Source organism: Rhopalosiphum padi, chromosome 3 (genome assembly GCF_020882245.1).
Source record: "Rhopalosiphum padi isolate XX-2018 chromosome 3, ASM2088224v1, whole genome shotgun sequence".
In the NCBI taxonomy this organism is placed as follows: Eukaryota; Metazoa; Arthropoda; class Insecta; order Hemiptera; family Aphididae; genus Rhopalosiphum; species Rhopalosiphum padi.
Genome location: NC_083599.1, coordinates 19,626,330 through 19,641,081, shown reverse-complemented (window position 1 = coordinate 19,641,081; position 14,752 = coordinate 19,626,330). Strand labels below are relative to the sequence as shown.

The 14,752-nt window shown below is 25.8% G+C and overlaps 1 protein-coding gene across 2 annotated transcripts; it reads right to left on the bottom strand.

Moving 5' to 3' along the window:
- On the bottom strand, nucleotides 1-9,368 carry LOC132926971 (condensin complex subunit 2-like). Of its 2 annotated transcripts, none has more exons than XM_060991409.1 (12): nucleotides 8,947-9,368; nucleotides 7,483-7,596; nucleotides 5,142-5,249; nucleotides 4,892-5,062; nucleotides 4,523-4,799; nucleotides 4,185-4,451; nucleotides 3,809-3,979; nucleotides 3,435-3,702; nucleotides 3,046-3,145; nucleotides 1,259-1,387; nucleotides 772-876; nucleotides 1-709 (listed from the first exon to the last, which is right to left on the bottom strand). In XM_060991409.1, the coding sequence occupies exons 1-12, from the start codon at nucleotides 8,968-8,970 to the stop codon at nucleotides 494-496; spliced, it is 1,950 nt and encodes a 649-aa protein (XP_060847392.1). In that variant the 5' UTR covers nucleotides 8,971-9,368; the 3' UTR covers nucleotides 1-493. The 2 variants fall into 2 exon arrangements, with proteins under 2 accessions (XP_060847392.1, XP_060847393.1); XM_060991410.1 differs by lacking the exon at nucleotides 8,947-9,368 and adding an exon at nucleotides 7,670-7,810.
- Between the last annotated feature and the right edge of the window lie 5,384 nt (nucleotides 9,369-14,752).

Below are 14,752 nucleotides of genomic sequence, written 5' to 3'. Positions count from 1 at the left end.
TCAGATAAATAAATACATTTATATTAAATTTAATAGTAGTTTATTTAACAGTAGAATTAAAATTAATATTTTCATGATATTTTTTTTAAATACATTAATATTACATGTTAGAACAAATATTTTAAATTTTTAAATAAACATGAAACAACTTTATTATATCTTAAATTAAATAAAGTATTATGAAACTTTTGGATTTTGGAATTGTGTCACTGATGGAGCACGAATGCAGAAAACAAATAGATACTTATTTTCCATCTTCTCCTGCCACAATGTACCATTAATAAATTAAATTTAAACTAAAATATTGAGCAATAAATGATGATTTTGTATTAGTTTACTTATATATTAAATATTTCTTAATTATACATTTAATGCTAACTATTTTGAAATGAAAATATAAAAAAAGGAAAGCACAATTTAAAAAAGTTATTAAACAACAGTCGAAAAATATAAAATAAGAATAATCAAATGGTTTACCAATCATAAAATACATTTAATTTTTTTTCATTGGTTTGGCAATAAAAGTTTCTTCCATATCATTTATGGTACAATGTTCTTGGAATAATTTCAAACCTCGTTCATTTGCTAAATGAAGTAGGCCAACATATACAATAGGTATTGAAAGTCCATCTCGTTCATTAATTCGTAATTTTAATAACAAGTTAAAAAACGATAATTTTAAACTCCATTCACTGCTGTTGTTAGTTTCCTTTGAAAATAATTAAGATTATAAATAAAACATTTAACATCATTAGAACTTAAGACACTTACTACACATTCTTCATCAATAATATTAGATATTTCTTTTTTTAATTCTGCTATATCCATCCTCGATTCAGTTTTAATGTCGGCTATAATATCAGCATTGGGGGTCAACTAGAAAAAAAAATCAATTTAGACTGAACAATTATAATTAGAGATTGAAAATATATTGTATTTATGATGTTTATATCAGCAGTTCCCAAACTTTTACGGCCACGGCACCCTGGAGAAATAGTTTGAGTTTTGTAGAACCTCCCCCCCCCTTTTTTTTTATAAATTATATAAAATAATAATTTTTAACAATATAAATAATCCAAATATAATATATATGTAATAGTTTCTCAATAATCACATAAATCTGGCGGAACCCTTGAGATTGTCTCGCCAATCCTAAGGTTTCATAACACTTATTATTAAAGATGTTATAATGAGCCCAGGTGCGTTCAAACCCTCTGATCTTTAAGTTACGCTACTGCATAAATATTTTATAAATTACCTCTTCAGATACATCTAAGGTGGCAAATTTATCATAATTTTCTCCATGAGTTATTTTATTTAACTGTTCAGAGTCTTCACAATCAATTTCCATGGGTTGTTCAACGTCTTCATCACAATCATTGATATTCTAAAAATAATTATATTCATACATTAAAACAAATTATATCTTTCCTAAGAATTTACAGAGATATTCTATGTATGTATAAGGAATACAATTTAGAAATTATATTTTCTATAATACTCCATAATCTAGATACCTGGATACCTGTTTAAATAATGTGTACATGGACTAACTATGTTAGTATTCTATACCAGACTGATTTATGCACATTTCACATGCGTCCATAGTGTTAATACCATAATACTAATCCAGTTTATTAATTTGGTAGATAGATTCAAATTAATTAAATTACTTTTAAAAATAAAGTAAAATTATCAAATTATTAGTCAAAATAAATTGTTTAACTTTAAAATAAAATTTGTTAAACAATACATTTTTCAAACTATAAAGTTTAGGCTCAACAAGAGAGTATGATAAATTTGTAATATTTTCTATAATACATCTGACATTAGTAACTGATCGATAATTGTACAAAACCAATATTACTTAATTTTCTAGTTTATGGAACTAGATTTAATAAAATCATCCATTTTTCATATCAGTTAGGTTGATTTTTACTAACTACTAGTCTTGCAAGAGCTATCCATTTAAGTTACACGAGATCAAAGTGACAATTAGGTTAAGACCATTAATTACTTTAAGTCTTGTACAAGCATGATTTGGGTGATTTATGTTACATTAGTTAACTTGGACTGTATGTTTAATGATTGAAATTAAAATCAATTAATAATACTTTTTTGTTAATAAAAATTAATAATTTTTATAAATGCAATAACTACCAACCATTTTATTGATGATGGCCCCTAAAATATTTTTGATTTAGGTCAAAGTAAAGTCAAAGTGAGGAAGTCCATGAAGATTAACAAAATAATTAAAATGCATATAGTCATTTGTAGTTAGTTAAAAAAAAACTTAAAAAGTTAAATAAATGTTACTATTTAACTATTGGATATAATTTATTATAACAAACAGTAAAAAATTAAATAAAAAATTAAAAAACAAATATTTAATTGTAATATAATTGTTAAAAATTAAAAATCAACGAAGCATTAAGGCATATTGGATAAACAAATATAGGTTTATACTTAAACAAACTTATTGAACAAATTTGTTTTAATTTGGTAATTTGAATGTATTAATATAATAATCATAATTTCATTATTAGGGCCGGAATTTCGATGCACTTTGCAATGTTTTCTGAAGCTTTCTGAGCAATGCTTGTTTTGTTACAAATATGTTTTAAAAACTTTTGAATAAGAATAAGACATTTTTTTTTTTTTTTTTTAATTTATGATTTAGTATGAGGTTTATCAATGAACCAAAAAAGGTTAAGAACCATTGATCTAGCCATTTAGATGCAAAAGCAGCTAATGTATCTGAAGAATTAAAGTACTACTATATTAAGTATATAATATGTGGTGTGTATAGAAAGAGGAAAACATGCTTAGACAAACGGATAACTTTATGAGTACTTATTTTCTATTTTCAGTTGTTTAAGGGCATCAGTACCTGTCATAGTAATAGTTATAAATATTAAATTACAGAACAATAAAACAAGGCGTTATATAATGGTATTAATGCTATGAGCGAATGCGCATTGACCAGTTGGGCCGGATATCTATGTACAACATATTATATTTTACTAATACAATTTTAATTTCTACCTCATAGGAATTTGAAGCCTCAGAATGATTGTCCTCTTCTAGAGTTTTGTAACGCAGCCACCAATCTGGTTTAATTTCAGCATATTGTAAAAAATGAAACCTTTAATTTCAATAATAAATAATAAATATTAATTATACATGGGCTAATAAAAAATTTATTTTTATAACATAATATATTATTGCATACCATTAAATTTTTATAAGTAGTAATAGTTATAAAATACATATGAGTTTTATTTCACATAAATAAAATAAAGCAAACATTAAAAATGATTAACTCTTGAGCAGATTATTAGTTTTTTTTAATGTATCCTTAATTATATAATTTTAGGCTACATTAGTTATAGCAATGCAGTTAAAAAAAAATAATTGCTATTAGAATTGCTTACTTATATTTAATATCGACAACAATTGATTGTGTATCAGATATATTGTCAAGTGGATCCCACTTTTGTAGTGTACGAGGTAATATTTTTTCTTTACTTTGAACTTTTTTTTTCAATATTTCAGTTATTTGGCTCATATCTAACCAATCTATTTGAATTTTATCATTCTTAACTTTATTTCGTTTTTTACAAGATTTAGGTGGTTTAATATTTGTCTGTGTGATTTCATCAATATTATCATCGGTGTTTGAAATAATGTCTTTTCGTTCAGCTATAAATTAAAACACAAATTAGATAATCATTTTATCGTAGATATTGTAAGTAATTTAAAGAAATTCAATTATATTATACACAATTTTTTTTATTTTTTATATTACTTGGAGTGCACGATTTTAATGCTTTCATCATTGCTTGAGCTTTCCAGGCTTTTGGTCCTTTCCAGTTGGCAAGGAGTTTAGGATTAAAAAAGCTATAGTCTCTATCAACATTATCAATACATTCCAATAGTCCATCAAGTACTGTTGTATTTTTATCATTTGAATTGGAATCTTTAATATATATTATAATTATTATAATTCTTTGCACGTGAAACATATTATTATAGCCCTTGGATATCTGATAATAATGAATATTACAAGTTATAAATTTAATTTACTTTTAAGAAGTGTATAAAAAATGTTTATTTATATACATTCTTGTAAAAGAAAAACAAAGATATCCATGGGCTTTTAAGTAATTATCATATACATATACCAAGTTCATTATTATCAGGTTCATTATTATCGGGTTCATTATTATCGGGTTCATTATTATCGGGTTCATTATTATCAGGTTCATTATTATCTGATTCATCATTATCTTGATCAATACTTATAGAGTCATCACAAGTATTTTGATAATTAGTAGGATCAAAGCGATACTCAATACCATTCAATTGATCATCGTTTGAATTTTCAATTTTGTCATGTTCAGCTACAAAACCTTTAAATTCAGGGCAGATAGCTCCTTTGGAAATTTCATCTATAAAAAATAATTATATTATTTTCTAATTAAATCTAACAGTGAAAAATTTTCATAGATAATTGAAATACCCATTATATGAAAAAAACTTTTATCAACTTCTATTGTTTCATTGTTTTTTTTTTCATCATATTTTTTTTTTATGTCATTAGAAGTTTTCATTTCTTCTGCCAAGGATTTATTGAAGTACAATGAATTAAGATGGTGAGATGGACGATTAGTGGAAAATAATTCATTACAATTAAAGCTAGAAATCCTATGATTTATTAAAGCCGGATTGATAGAACTTTCATTTTCATTTGGTTTACGCCTTAATTTATCAAATGTAGTCAGCATCATTTTTTGTCTCTAAACTCCATAGAAATTATTTATTTATTTATTTAAAAATAATAATTATGTACATAATTTTAAATTAACAGTAATTAAATTTTGATATTTACCTTTGATTTTTGAATTTTAGGTGCATTATTATCATCGGTTTTTGCTGTATTTTTGTTGTAATTCATGGATTTAAATTGCTCAACTAATTTACTAGTTGTTTCTGAAAAATTGTCAACACGATAAGAATAGACTTTTGCCGAAGCTTCTAGATAGTCACTGATCTCTTGGAACTAACAAATAAATAAAATTATTATAGATCAATACAATTAAAATCTAACTCTAAATAAAAAAAATTTGTTAACTTCTTACAGATGTAACATCATTATGTTCCTCAAAGATTGAGCTTTTCTTTTTCTCCAACCAAGAGTAAAAATATCCGATCATATCAATGTCAAATGCATTGGAAACATTTATTTTCTAAAAAATAAATTTAAAAAAAAGTTAATTTTTAGTTTGTAATGACTAATGAGCAATAATTATTTTAATTAATAATTATTAAATTTTCTATGATGCTCACAGCAAGTGTGACACCACCATTTTACAAATATATAATTTAGCAAATTAGCTGAGTTAATTTTGTATAGTAAATTTTAATATTTCAGTAAATATATTTATTGTCAAAATTAAAAGTAAGAACATTTTTAATTTAGTATGTTATATTTTTAATTGTAAAACAAGTTATAAATACTATGTTAAATATTTGAATTTAAAAGTGTTCAACTCACTTTAAAATTAAAAAGGTGAAAAAGGTCTATGACACAAAACAGATATATTCTTGTCGTGAAATTTATATGAATACTTAATGAAAATTATAATATAAAACGGACTCTGCTAAACATTAATATTATGCTATATATTGTTTAGGAGGAAGACCTCTTAAATAGGCATCATATCCTTTTAACTTAATAATTAGTAAGCTTAACTGTAATATTTTATAGAGTAGTGAATTATAAGTGTAATTTTGCTAAATTGTAAAGGAAAATAAACTCAATTTGTAAGCTGCAAGCCTTCATATTACCCAAAAATTATCTTTCAACTTAACTGCTTGTTGTGCTGACAATTATTCACTATTTATTTACAAGTGCCTTTTATCAAGAAATGACACTTTGACACAAGAAGTTACTTTTAACATTTTTTTTATAACTGTTAAAAATGTGTATAGAAAAACCTATTGAAGATATTGCATGTCATAAAATCATTATGTATTTTTGTATAAGCGTATTATTAGTAATTATTTTAATAACTATTAGTTGTGATATTTGAAATATTTTTTTCTTTAGTTATTTTTATCAATATAATTTTTAGTTTTAATTTTTCATGAATGACCACATATATTTTTAAGTTATTTATTCAAAGCAGAAATGATTCTCATAGACTAGATGGAGGAAATGATAAAAAGTTTTTTTAATGTTTCGATGCAACGTTTTACAAGCTAAAATATAAATTAATTTTATTAAAATCTTAATCGTGTGACTTGTACGGTTCATAAGATTTATATCAATGACTTACAATTTATCAACACACTTGTAATTGTCTTGGGTATATGTAAAAATCATATAATTCTAAATTAGAAATTCCAATTTGACTAGAACTATTTTATCTATCCATTAGTGTCTACTATCTAGATCAGCGGTCCCCTCTAGTATTTTAGAAAGGGCCAATTGTAATTTTTTTAAATTACTTGCGGGCCGCATACATTTTTAATGATAATAATTAAAAAAAATATAAAAATGTACAACTATTTAAATTTAGTGGAAAATAATAAAATGAGAGGATATTTTGTTAGGAAAGGGTATTGTAGGAAAAAGTTCATTAATGACACATTAGTTTACAGAATTTTGGATTTTAAGATGTACAATTTAATTTTAGTGCGGGCCGCACTAAATTTGTTAAAGTATCACATTCGGCCCGCGGGCCTTGTAGTGGTGACCGCTGATCTAGATTGTAGATTTTTAAATAGCCAAATTCTACTATGGTCAACCACAGCTTAAAATTGTACTTTACAAGTGTTTTAAATGTAAATGAGTGGTTTGGAATACATAACAAAATGTTGATCCTCTAAAATTTAAATATGTACTTATAACTTATATCATAAATTACTTATCCCAAAAAATTAATAATGATAAAAAACCGATTTTTTCAATTACCTATATGGTTTTTCAATGACTGAAATTTATATAAAAAAATAATTTTAAAAACTGACTGGTAATTTATAAAATAATAAATATTCTTCAATAAAATAATCACCTAGCATAAATAAGATTATAAGGTCTACCATATGTCAACAAAAAATCTTTAGTGAAGACTTTATTATATATTAAACATTTTTTAAAGGTAGAAAAATTGTTTGGTGGTCATATATTGATACTAATTAATTGCAACCAGAAGCAGCGTTACCTAATGCCTAAAAGTTATTAAATTATAGCTTATAATTTTATCTTATAATAAATAAATACACTTATTTGTAGGAGCGTATAATATGCAAACAATTACTTATTAGAGTGCATATTATTATTTGAATAGATACTTGCTGTATATTTTGTCAGTAAAATGGGCAACAAATAGTTTTGGTCAAGTCTTTCCTTGGTATGGACATGGGTCAAAAGTTAATATTTACATTTTATAATACATTTATAATAATTATACTTACGTTTCCAAAACATAAATTACGAAATGTCTTAATCTTATTACATATTTCTTCAGTAGATAAGTTTGCATGGTGGTTATCATCATCGTCCGACGAATCAGATAGGATATGTGATGTCTATAAGAATTATAATATAATGTAAACAATTTATTAATTTTTAGCTTAAAACAATATTCAAAGAACGTTATACCAGCATGTGTTTTCTCTGTCTTACTAACGTATATTGTACCAAAATGTACGTTCAGCAGTTTAAGTTTTGTGTTTAGCTTAAGAGGACGTCGCACCCATATGTGTTGTCTCCGTCGTATACACGTACAACATGGACAAAATGCGATTACACAGTCAGAGTCGCTCAATTTTGGTTCTAGAGTAAATATACTTACTTACTATACTTACTATAAAATTAAAAGATGATAATATTTTGGAGGTCAAGACAATGAGTTTTTCTTAAAGAATTAAAATCTTGAAAAGTAAAAGGTTGTTTAACATTTTTTAAATTTTCACTATTTCTAAATAATACCTGTAATGAACGTTATTCTGAGAATAATGAAAAAAATCTCATCGACTTGCTCTCCAAAATATTTTCATTGTTTAATTTTATAATGGGTATATTTACTCTATAACCAAAATTGAGCGAGTTTTACTCAGACTGTGTAAACGCGTTTTGTCTATGTCATATATGTGTAAGACGGAGACAACACATGTGGGTATGACATTCTCTTAAATATTAGAGTGAAATAACCGTATGTCAAACTTAAATGTACGAACATTTTCTGTATTCTATTGTTAGTTTTTTCACAATACTTTAATGTTAAGTGAATCATGAGTATTTTTAAATATAAATATTTTACATACTCCTAACTTGTTTAAAAATTAAACAAGAAAACATAGAAATGTTCTATACTTTAAGTTTGATTAATAGGTCATTAAACTCTAATATTTAAGCTAAACACATAAAATTGGAACTGCTGAGTGTATATTTTGGTATGCTACGTGTTAGTAAGACGGAGACAACACAAGCAGGTGGCAATTTATCCGCATGTGTTGTCGCCGTCTTAAAAAAATAAACATAGTAAAAACTATTTCATACAGGCAAGAACCACTATGGCTGTAGTTTAAGTTAAACAACCCAATTTTCACAGTATAAAAAGGAAACATTGGCTGTGCAACATCATTTTTAGTTTTTTGATCACTAATATACAAAAAAAGTTCTTATCGTTTCAAAATCCATTATTTTTGTATTTTTTAAACTTGAATAACTTTTTTTGTAGTTCTGATATCGAAAAAATAAAAACGATGTTGCACAGTCTAAAATCTCTTATTTTTAGTGGTAAACTTGGTTGCTTAACTAGGACTACAACCTAAGTGGTCCTTGCCCGCGTGAAACGGTTTTTACTATATTGTAAGTTTCTAGGACGGAGACAACGCATGCGGATGAAGCGTCTTCTTAATCGACCATAAACATACCGATGTACTGGGGTCTATTTCCATTTTGTATAGTTGAATAAAGCTTGAGAATTGAGACCGAATTAATTAATTTCAGTATTATATTTTGGAAACAAAAACCGTTTAACAAATAAAAGAAACACAAAGAAACGATTACGTAGGCGCGAAATAAGAAACGTAATAGTGTTTGTTCAACGTTTTTCGAAATAATAATTAGGCAAAACTCTCGGTAAACATTTTAAGTTAAAAAACATTAAACAATAACGATATTTATTACGAGCTATCGCAACTCGCAAGCTTCACTGCCGTTGGAAAATAATTATATATTGCTTATTTGTTAACATTTATTGTTTACAACCTTAGGACAGTTCTCACAAAGACCAAGTCTCCGGTCTCGTAAGGCTGTAAAGCGTCCGTTAACGATAACCGGCAGGAAGAATTCGTTTTGTGTTTACTGTGATTAGTGAGAGGTATTGTGATAATAGTATTTCAATATTCAACCATGGTTGTAGTATACAACTACTGACCTACACACTAAATATATGTGGATTAATATTGTCAGTGGCTTGCCTCCGTACAAGGTTTTTAGATAATAATCATAACAATTGTAACAGTTATAACTTTTTACCTACGTAGTGACTAGTGGTACGATAATATTTCATTTTGAACGACTACTGTTAATAGTTTTTCTCATTCGCTTCAGATTACGATGTTATTAAATAATTGTTTATAGATCTCTTAGCGTTCAAAGCTAGGTTTAAACATGCAGGAAACACGGTCAGTGACTTAGGCATGGTTTTTGACTCGAAATTAACATTTTATACACACATATATTATATTTATAGAGAATCGTCTTGTTGTAAGACACTAAAAATTCTTGTATTTGCGTTCAGTATAAATTAGTTGCGCCAATTAAGTCTATAAAATGGGGCTCACATTGCTCACATACAATTACAATAGCTATCTTTTAGAGCGCATTCAATGTGGGTTTTTTATTTTACTGGATATTTATTAAAAATGTATCGCCGTCTGCCTGATTATTCTCCAGTTCTTATTTCTTTGCAACTTACCTCATTAGCTGATAGAAAATTCTAACTTCCAAGCAAATTTAGTTTTTCTTAACAAGTTTCTTTATTTATTACAAAGTTCCTTCTTTTTCTTCATGTTAGTAGGTACTAGGTACTATCCATTTTATGTTTGAAATTTGAATACAGACTCTAGTACAAACTATGCTACTAATTTGCCTTTTGAAAAGATGATGTGGATTGCTAATGTTAAACTATCTCACTCTTCCTCATAATACTAACCATATTTCCATATACATTTTCTTATTTATGTTTGTTAATATTTCTCATAATATATATATATACATAAATTATATTATTATTTTAATCATTGCCTGCGTGTATTTTTAATAAATTCATAATTATTTATTTAGATTTCTGATTATTTCTGAGAAAAACTATTGCAATAATAACTATGATAATCATAATTTTAGAAGATCTACTTATGTCTGATTTCATTAAAAATGTTTTTGATGATATATTGATATTCTAAAGTGCTGACTACATGGCTGTAAATTAACGATGGATAGTGGGCCTAGTGGAGACAATAGACATAGCTATTTTATTAAGTTGAATATAACGGATATAATATTAATATTATAGTAGTTCTATTAGTTTCCAATACATCTAAATTAGGTAGATATTTATTTAAACCATTAATTAATATTGATGTCTAGACATGTACTATAATTTTTTATTAATTTTTTTGTAGGGAATTGAATTGTATCACACATTTATTTGCAAGATTTTACAACAGTTTGTGTCTTCCACTGGATTTGTTCATAATGATTACTTATAAAAAAAGTATATTTTAATTTTTCAAGAACTTAATACTTAAATAATAACAATAAATGTGTTTAACACATTGTGTTAATAAATATATTTTTTGTAATTATTGGTTATGCTGTTGTAGAGACAACTTATACAATCTTTTTGATAAATTTAATTTCTGTTATTGCTTCTACTACAAGTTATTACTTGCATTATTATGCAGCATATTAATTTTTTGACCATTTTGTAATCTAAAGATACGGTTTCCCTGCAGTGTCCAAACGCGGCATCTAACGTCAACTACCGGTCTGGACATAGGTAAGCGTCTAGACCAAGGGTGCCCAAACCCAGGCCCGTTAACGATTTTGGATTTGCCCGCCAACATCTATACTCTATAGTCTATGGCATTTTAAATTATTATTAATAGTCTTGTTTATAACATGGCCCGCCTGCTAAATGTAATTGCAATTATAGCCCGCTTCCAAAATAAATTGGGCACCCTTGGTCTAGACGCAGCGTCATGACGCCCTGCTGTTCAACTCTTTGACGCTGCAGGAAAACTGTACCTTAAAAAACAAAATATTATAAGTAGGTCTGCTCTACAAAACTTAAGCTTACATTTATAATTGTATAAGATTCCAATCATATGCCAGCAAACTAAATTCTTGTAATGGCTGCAATATATCTATACTTATTTACTTTTTATTTTTCATAACGTTTCTGAAAAAATATGTTTTTTTTTAAGTATAATTTGGATTCTTTACTTATATAATTGTTTCTTTGATAAAATATTATGGAAAAGTTTAAAAATGCCTTAAGTTTTGTTGGGCAGACCTACTTACAACATTTTACTTTGTAGATTACAAAATTGTCTAAAAATAATATAACTTAGTATAAACTTGTGATAATTGTAATGATAGAATTGGGTTTACTGGAAAATTGATTAAGTAGTTGCGATAACTGATCAAAATTTATTTGAACCTTTAAAAATAAGGATAATTCTACACACATACTCATTTCACATTTGCCGAATTTCTTTGAAACTGAATCTTTAAAATCAATACTTTTCTTGACTTCTTGTATAATATGTTGCTTTTAATGTTGATAATTAACCAAACAATAATGATTACCTAAAATAATTTAATAAATACTTTATACATTTAGTAGGTATTAGGTACCTCATTTTCTATAATATTGTGCAGTCTTGTTTTTGTCTCTTTTTTCTAACAATGAGAAATCACCTATATTATAGATATTTATGAATACCAAGGTTAAGGCTATTATAACTTATAACTTATCAGTATCTATTACAAAACAACATGTTTGAAAAAAAACATTTTTACCATCAATTAGAACAATATAACTAAAATAGTCGAAGTCAATAATGTTAATCTTCACTTAAATATTTAATTTTGTAAAATATAAATTTGAAATATAAAATAATTGAATCTAATTATTAAATATATGTTCTACATATTATGTCTTCAAAGGAGGGTAAAAAAAGGCTTTCAGGGCTGTGTGTTGGACCAGTTGGACCACTCTAATTTATATTATCACTTTGTATACATGATCAATTTTTCAATATTTTTAAACTCGTTTTGAGTTTTTTAAGAATACCAAATTTTTAATTTTTTTAATTTTTTTTTTTTTATAAGTATTGATTGAAAAATTATTTACTGGGTCAAAATTCTCGATAATTTAATACAAGATTCCATATAAGTTATTCATTTAACTAACAAATATTAAAAATACATAAGTATATTTTTTATTTTTGTGTATTTGAAGTTAGAATTTTGTCAAAATTCATCAAAATTACAAAAAATTGATAACTATTTTGTATTATATTTATAAAAAAATTTTCTTTTAGATTTAAGTTTTGAAAAAATTAGATACAAGATTCCTTATAAGTAGTTCATATTGAAACCATAAAATCTAAAAATATGCAATAATTTTACATAGACACTTTTAGTTCAATTTTGGGCGAAATTACTTATTTAAACGACGAATAAATAATGTTAATTATTTGTTATAATTTTAAAATATCTGGGGAAACTTAGCTTTTACATATATTATAGTACTATACATTTTACTGTACCTATACACACCATTTTTTAAAATTTTATTTTAAGATAATTTCTATTTATATTATGAATCTGTTTTTACTGTTCTGCGATATTTACAAAAAAATAAAATTAAGTATTGAGTTTTAAAATTTTTTTGTATGGTATAATTAATATATATTTTTATAATAATTAAATACTGCATTATCCAAGAAAAAATTATATCAACCTTACGTAATATTAAAAGTAAAATAAATGGCTTTAACAGCTGTCAAAAAAAAAAAACAGGTATCGTATTGTAGGCTGACAGACCGTTTCCGTTCGGTATCGTTTTTTATATTAATACAATGATATATGATTTAATCAAAATTTAACATAATAGTGAGCCACGCGACACATGATGTACGATGTACCTACAACAGAGCCTCTCACCAGCCTCTCTTTCCCCTCGCCTTGTTCTTTTGAAAATTATTTATAAAGTATTTTGACCTTTCTAAAACTAGATCAAATTTTCTATCTGAAATCACCCTCAAAATTGAAAATCGAAGCATTTATTTCAACTACTTTTCGTGTATAACATAGATACAAAAAAAAACACGTCATTGTAAAATCAGTATATTCATCGCTTTGGTCAGAATCTAAACTCTAAAGCATTGAAAACCAATATATTCATTGTTCTGCTGAACATCTAAAATTAGTCTTCTTGTACAATTGTGTAACACGGTACATTACTCCTACCTAAATGGCTAAATATATCCCTACCAAATTGTTAATGATTTATCTTATATTATTCCATTTAATAATTATACTTTAATTTATCGAGTACCTATAATACCTTCGAAATTATGTTAATATTGTAAGTCTATGTACATTGGTAGTATTTATTCTAAACAACAGACAGCAGTGTTAGATATTTTACCATTATCCATATGCAATATGCATATTATACGCCGCGAAAATAAACTATGTAGCCATGTAGGTATAGTTACTAAACTATAATATAATATTATATGCTATTGAAGTCTCATACGTTGAAAGTAGAAACATATCTGACTTAATCGAGAAAGATATTTAAAAAATAGATCACTTATTTAAGACACACCTATAGGTACGTCGTAGATTGTAGGTTGTTGACGTCATTGATCAAACGAAAAATGCTTCAACAATTATTAACGACGGGACAGATCGTATAAACGTTTAAATACCTAATACAATAGATCTGTCAAAAAAGTGTTATAATTATACTGTATTTAATTTAGGTTTAACTATATGTATTATATTATATAGTACAACTTACCTACCCATTTATTATGCGCTGTTACGATAATAATTTGATGATTGGTTTTTAATTGCAATACAAATTAAATTTCTTTTGACTCTGTTATAAATTTATAATAAATTTATATTCATATTCAATAGCTATTTGTAATACATATAAAAGTTGTAGGTACTATAGTTGACTGTTGTATAGTTGTAAAAATTATGGAGAGGTATATTAAAAACTTATAAATTATGTCTTAATAATTTAACATTTGTGTGCAAAATTAAAAATAGTGAATTTAAATGCTAATAAATTAATAAGAATATATAGTACTACCTATGATCTACAGATTATAAACATACTATTAATATAAAAGTTTTGTAAAAATGAATATGAATGTGAATTTTACGATTTGTATATTATGTATACCTAGCTTATAGTCTAAATATGTTATGTTATACAGTAACATAATTATGTAGGTAGAGAACGAAGTTTTTACATTTATGCCAAAAATCAGATGACGTGAAGCTTGTGTTAACGAGTTACGAGTAGTTATAACTTCTAACCAATACGGGCAGTTGTAATTATACATTTTGTCAGTACCTAAAAAGCGAATTCTCGGCGATATTTACTTATTATAATTTTTGTACAACAATTTGTTTAAAATCAAA

Bases quoted from the DNA above. Each gene is read 5' to 3' on its own strand.
- LOC132926971 (XM_060991409.1), bottom strand. From the start codon at position 8,970: ATGGAAATAGACCCCAGTACATCG. The intron at 7,597-8,946 runs GTATGTTTATGG...TAATTCTTATAG, and splicing joins AAATAGACCCCAGTACATCG to ACATCACATATCCTATCTGA. The intron at 3,703-3,808 runs GTAATATAAAAA...TTTAATTTATAG, and splicing joins ATTAAAATCGTGCACTCCAA to CTGAACGAAAAGACATTATT.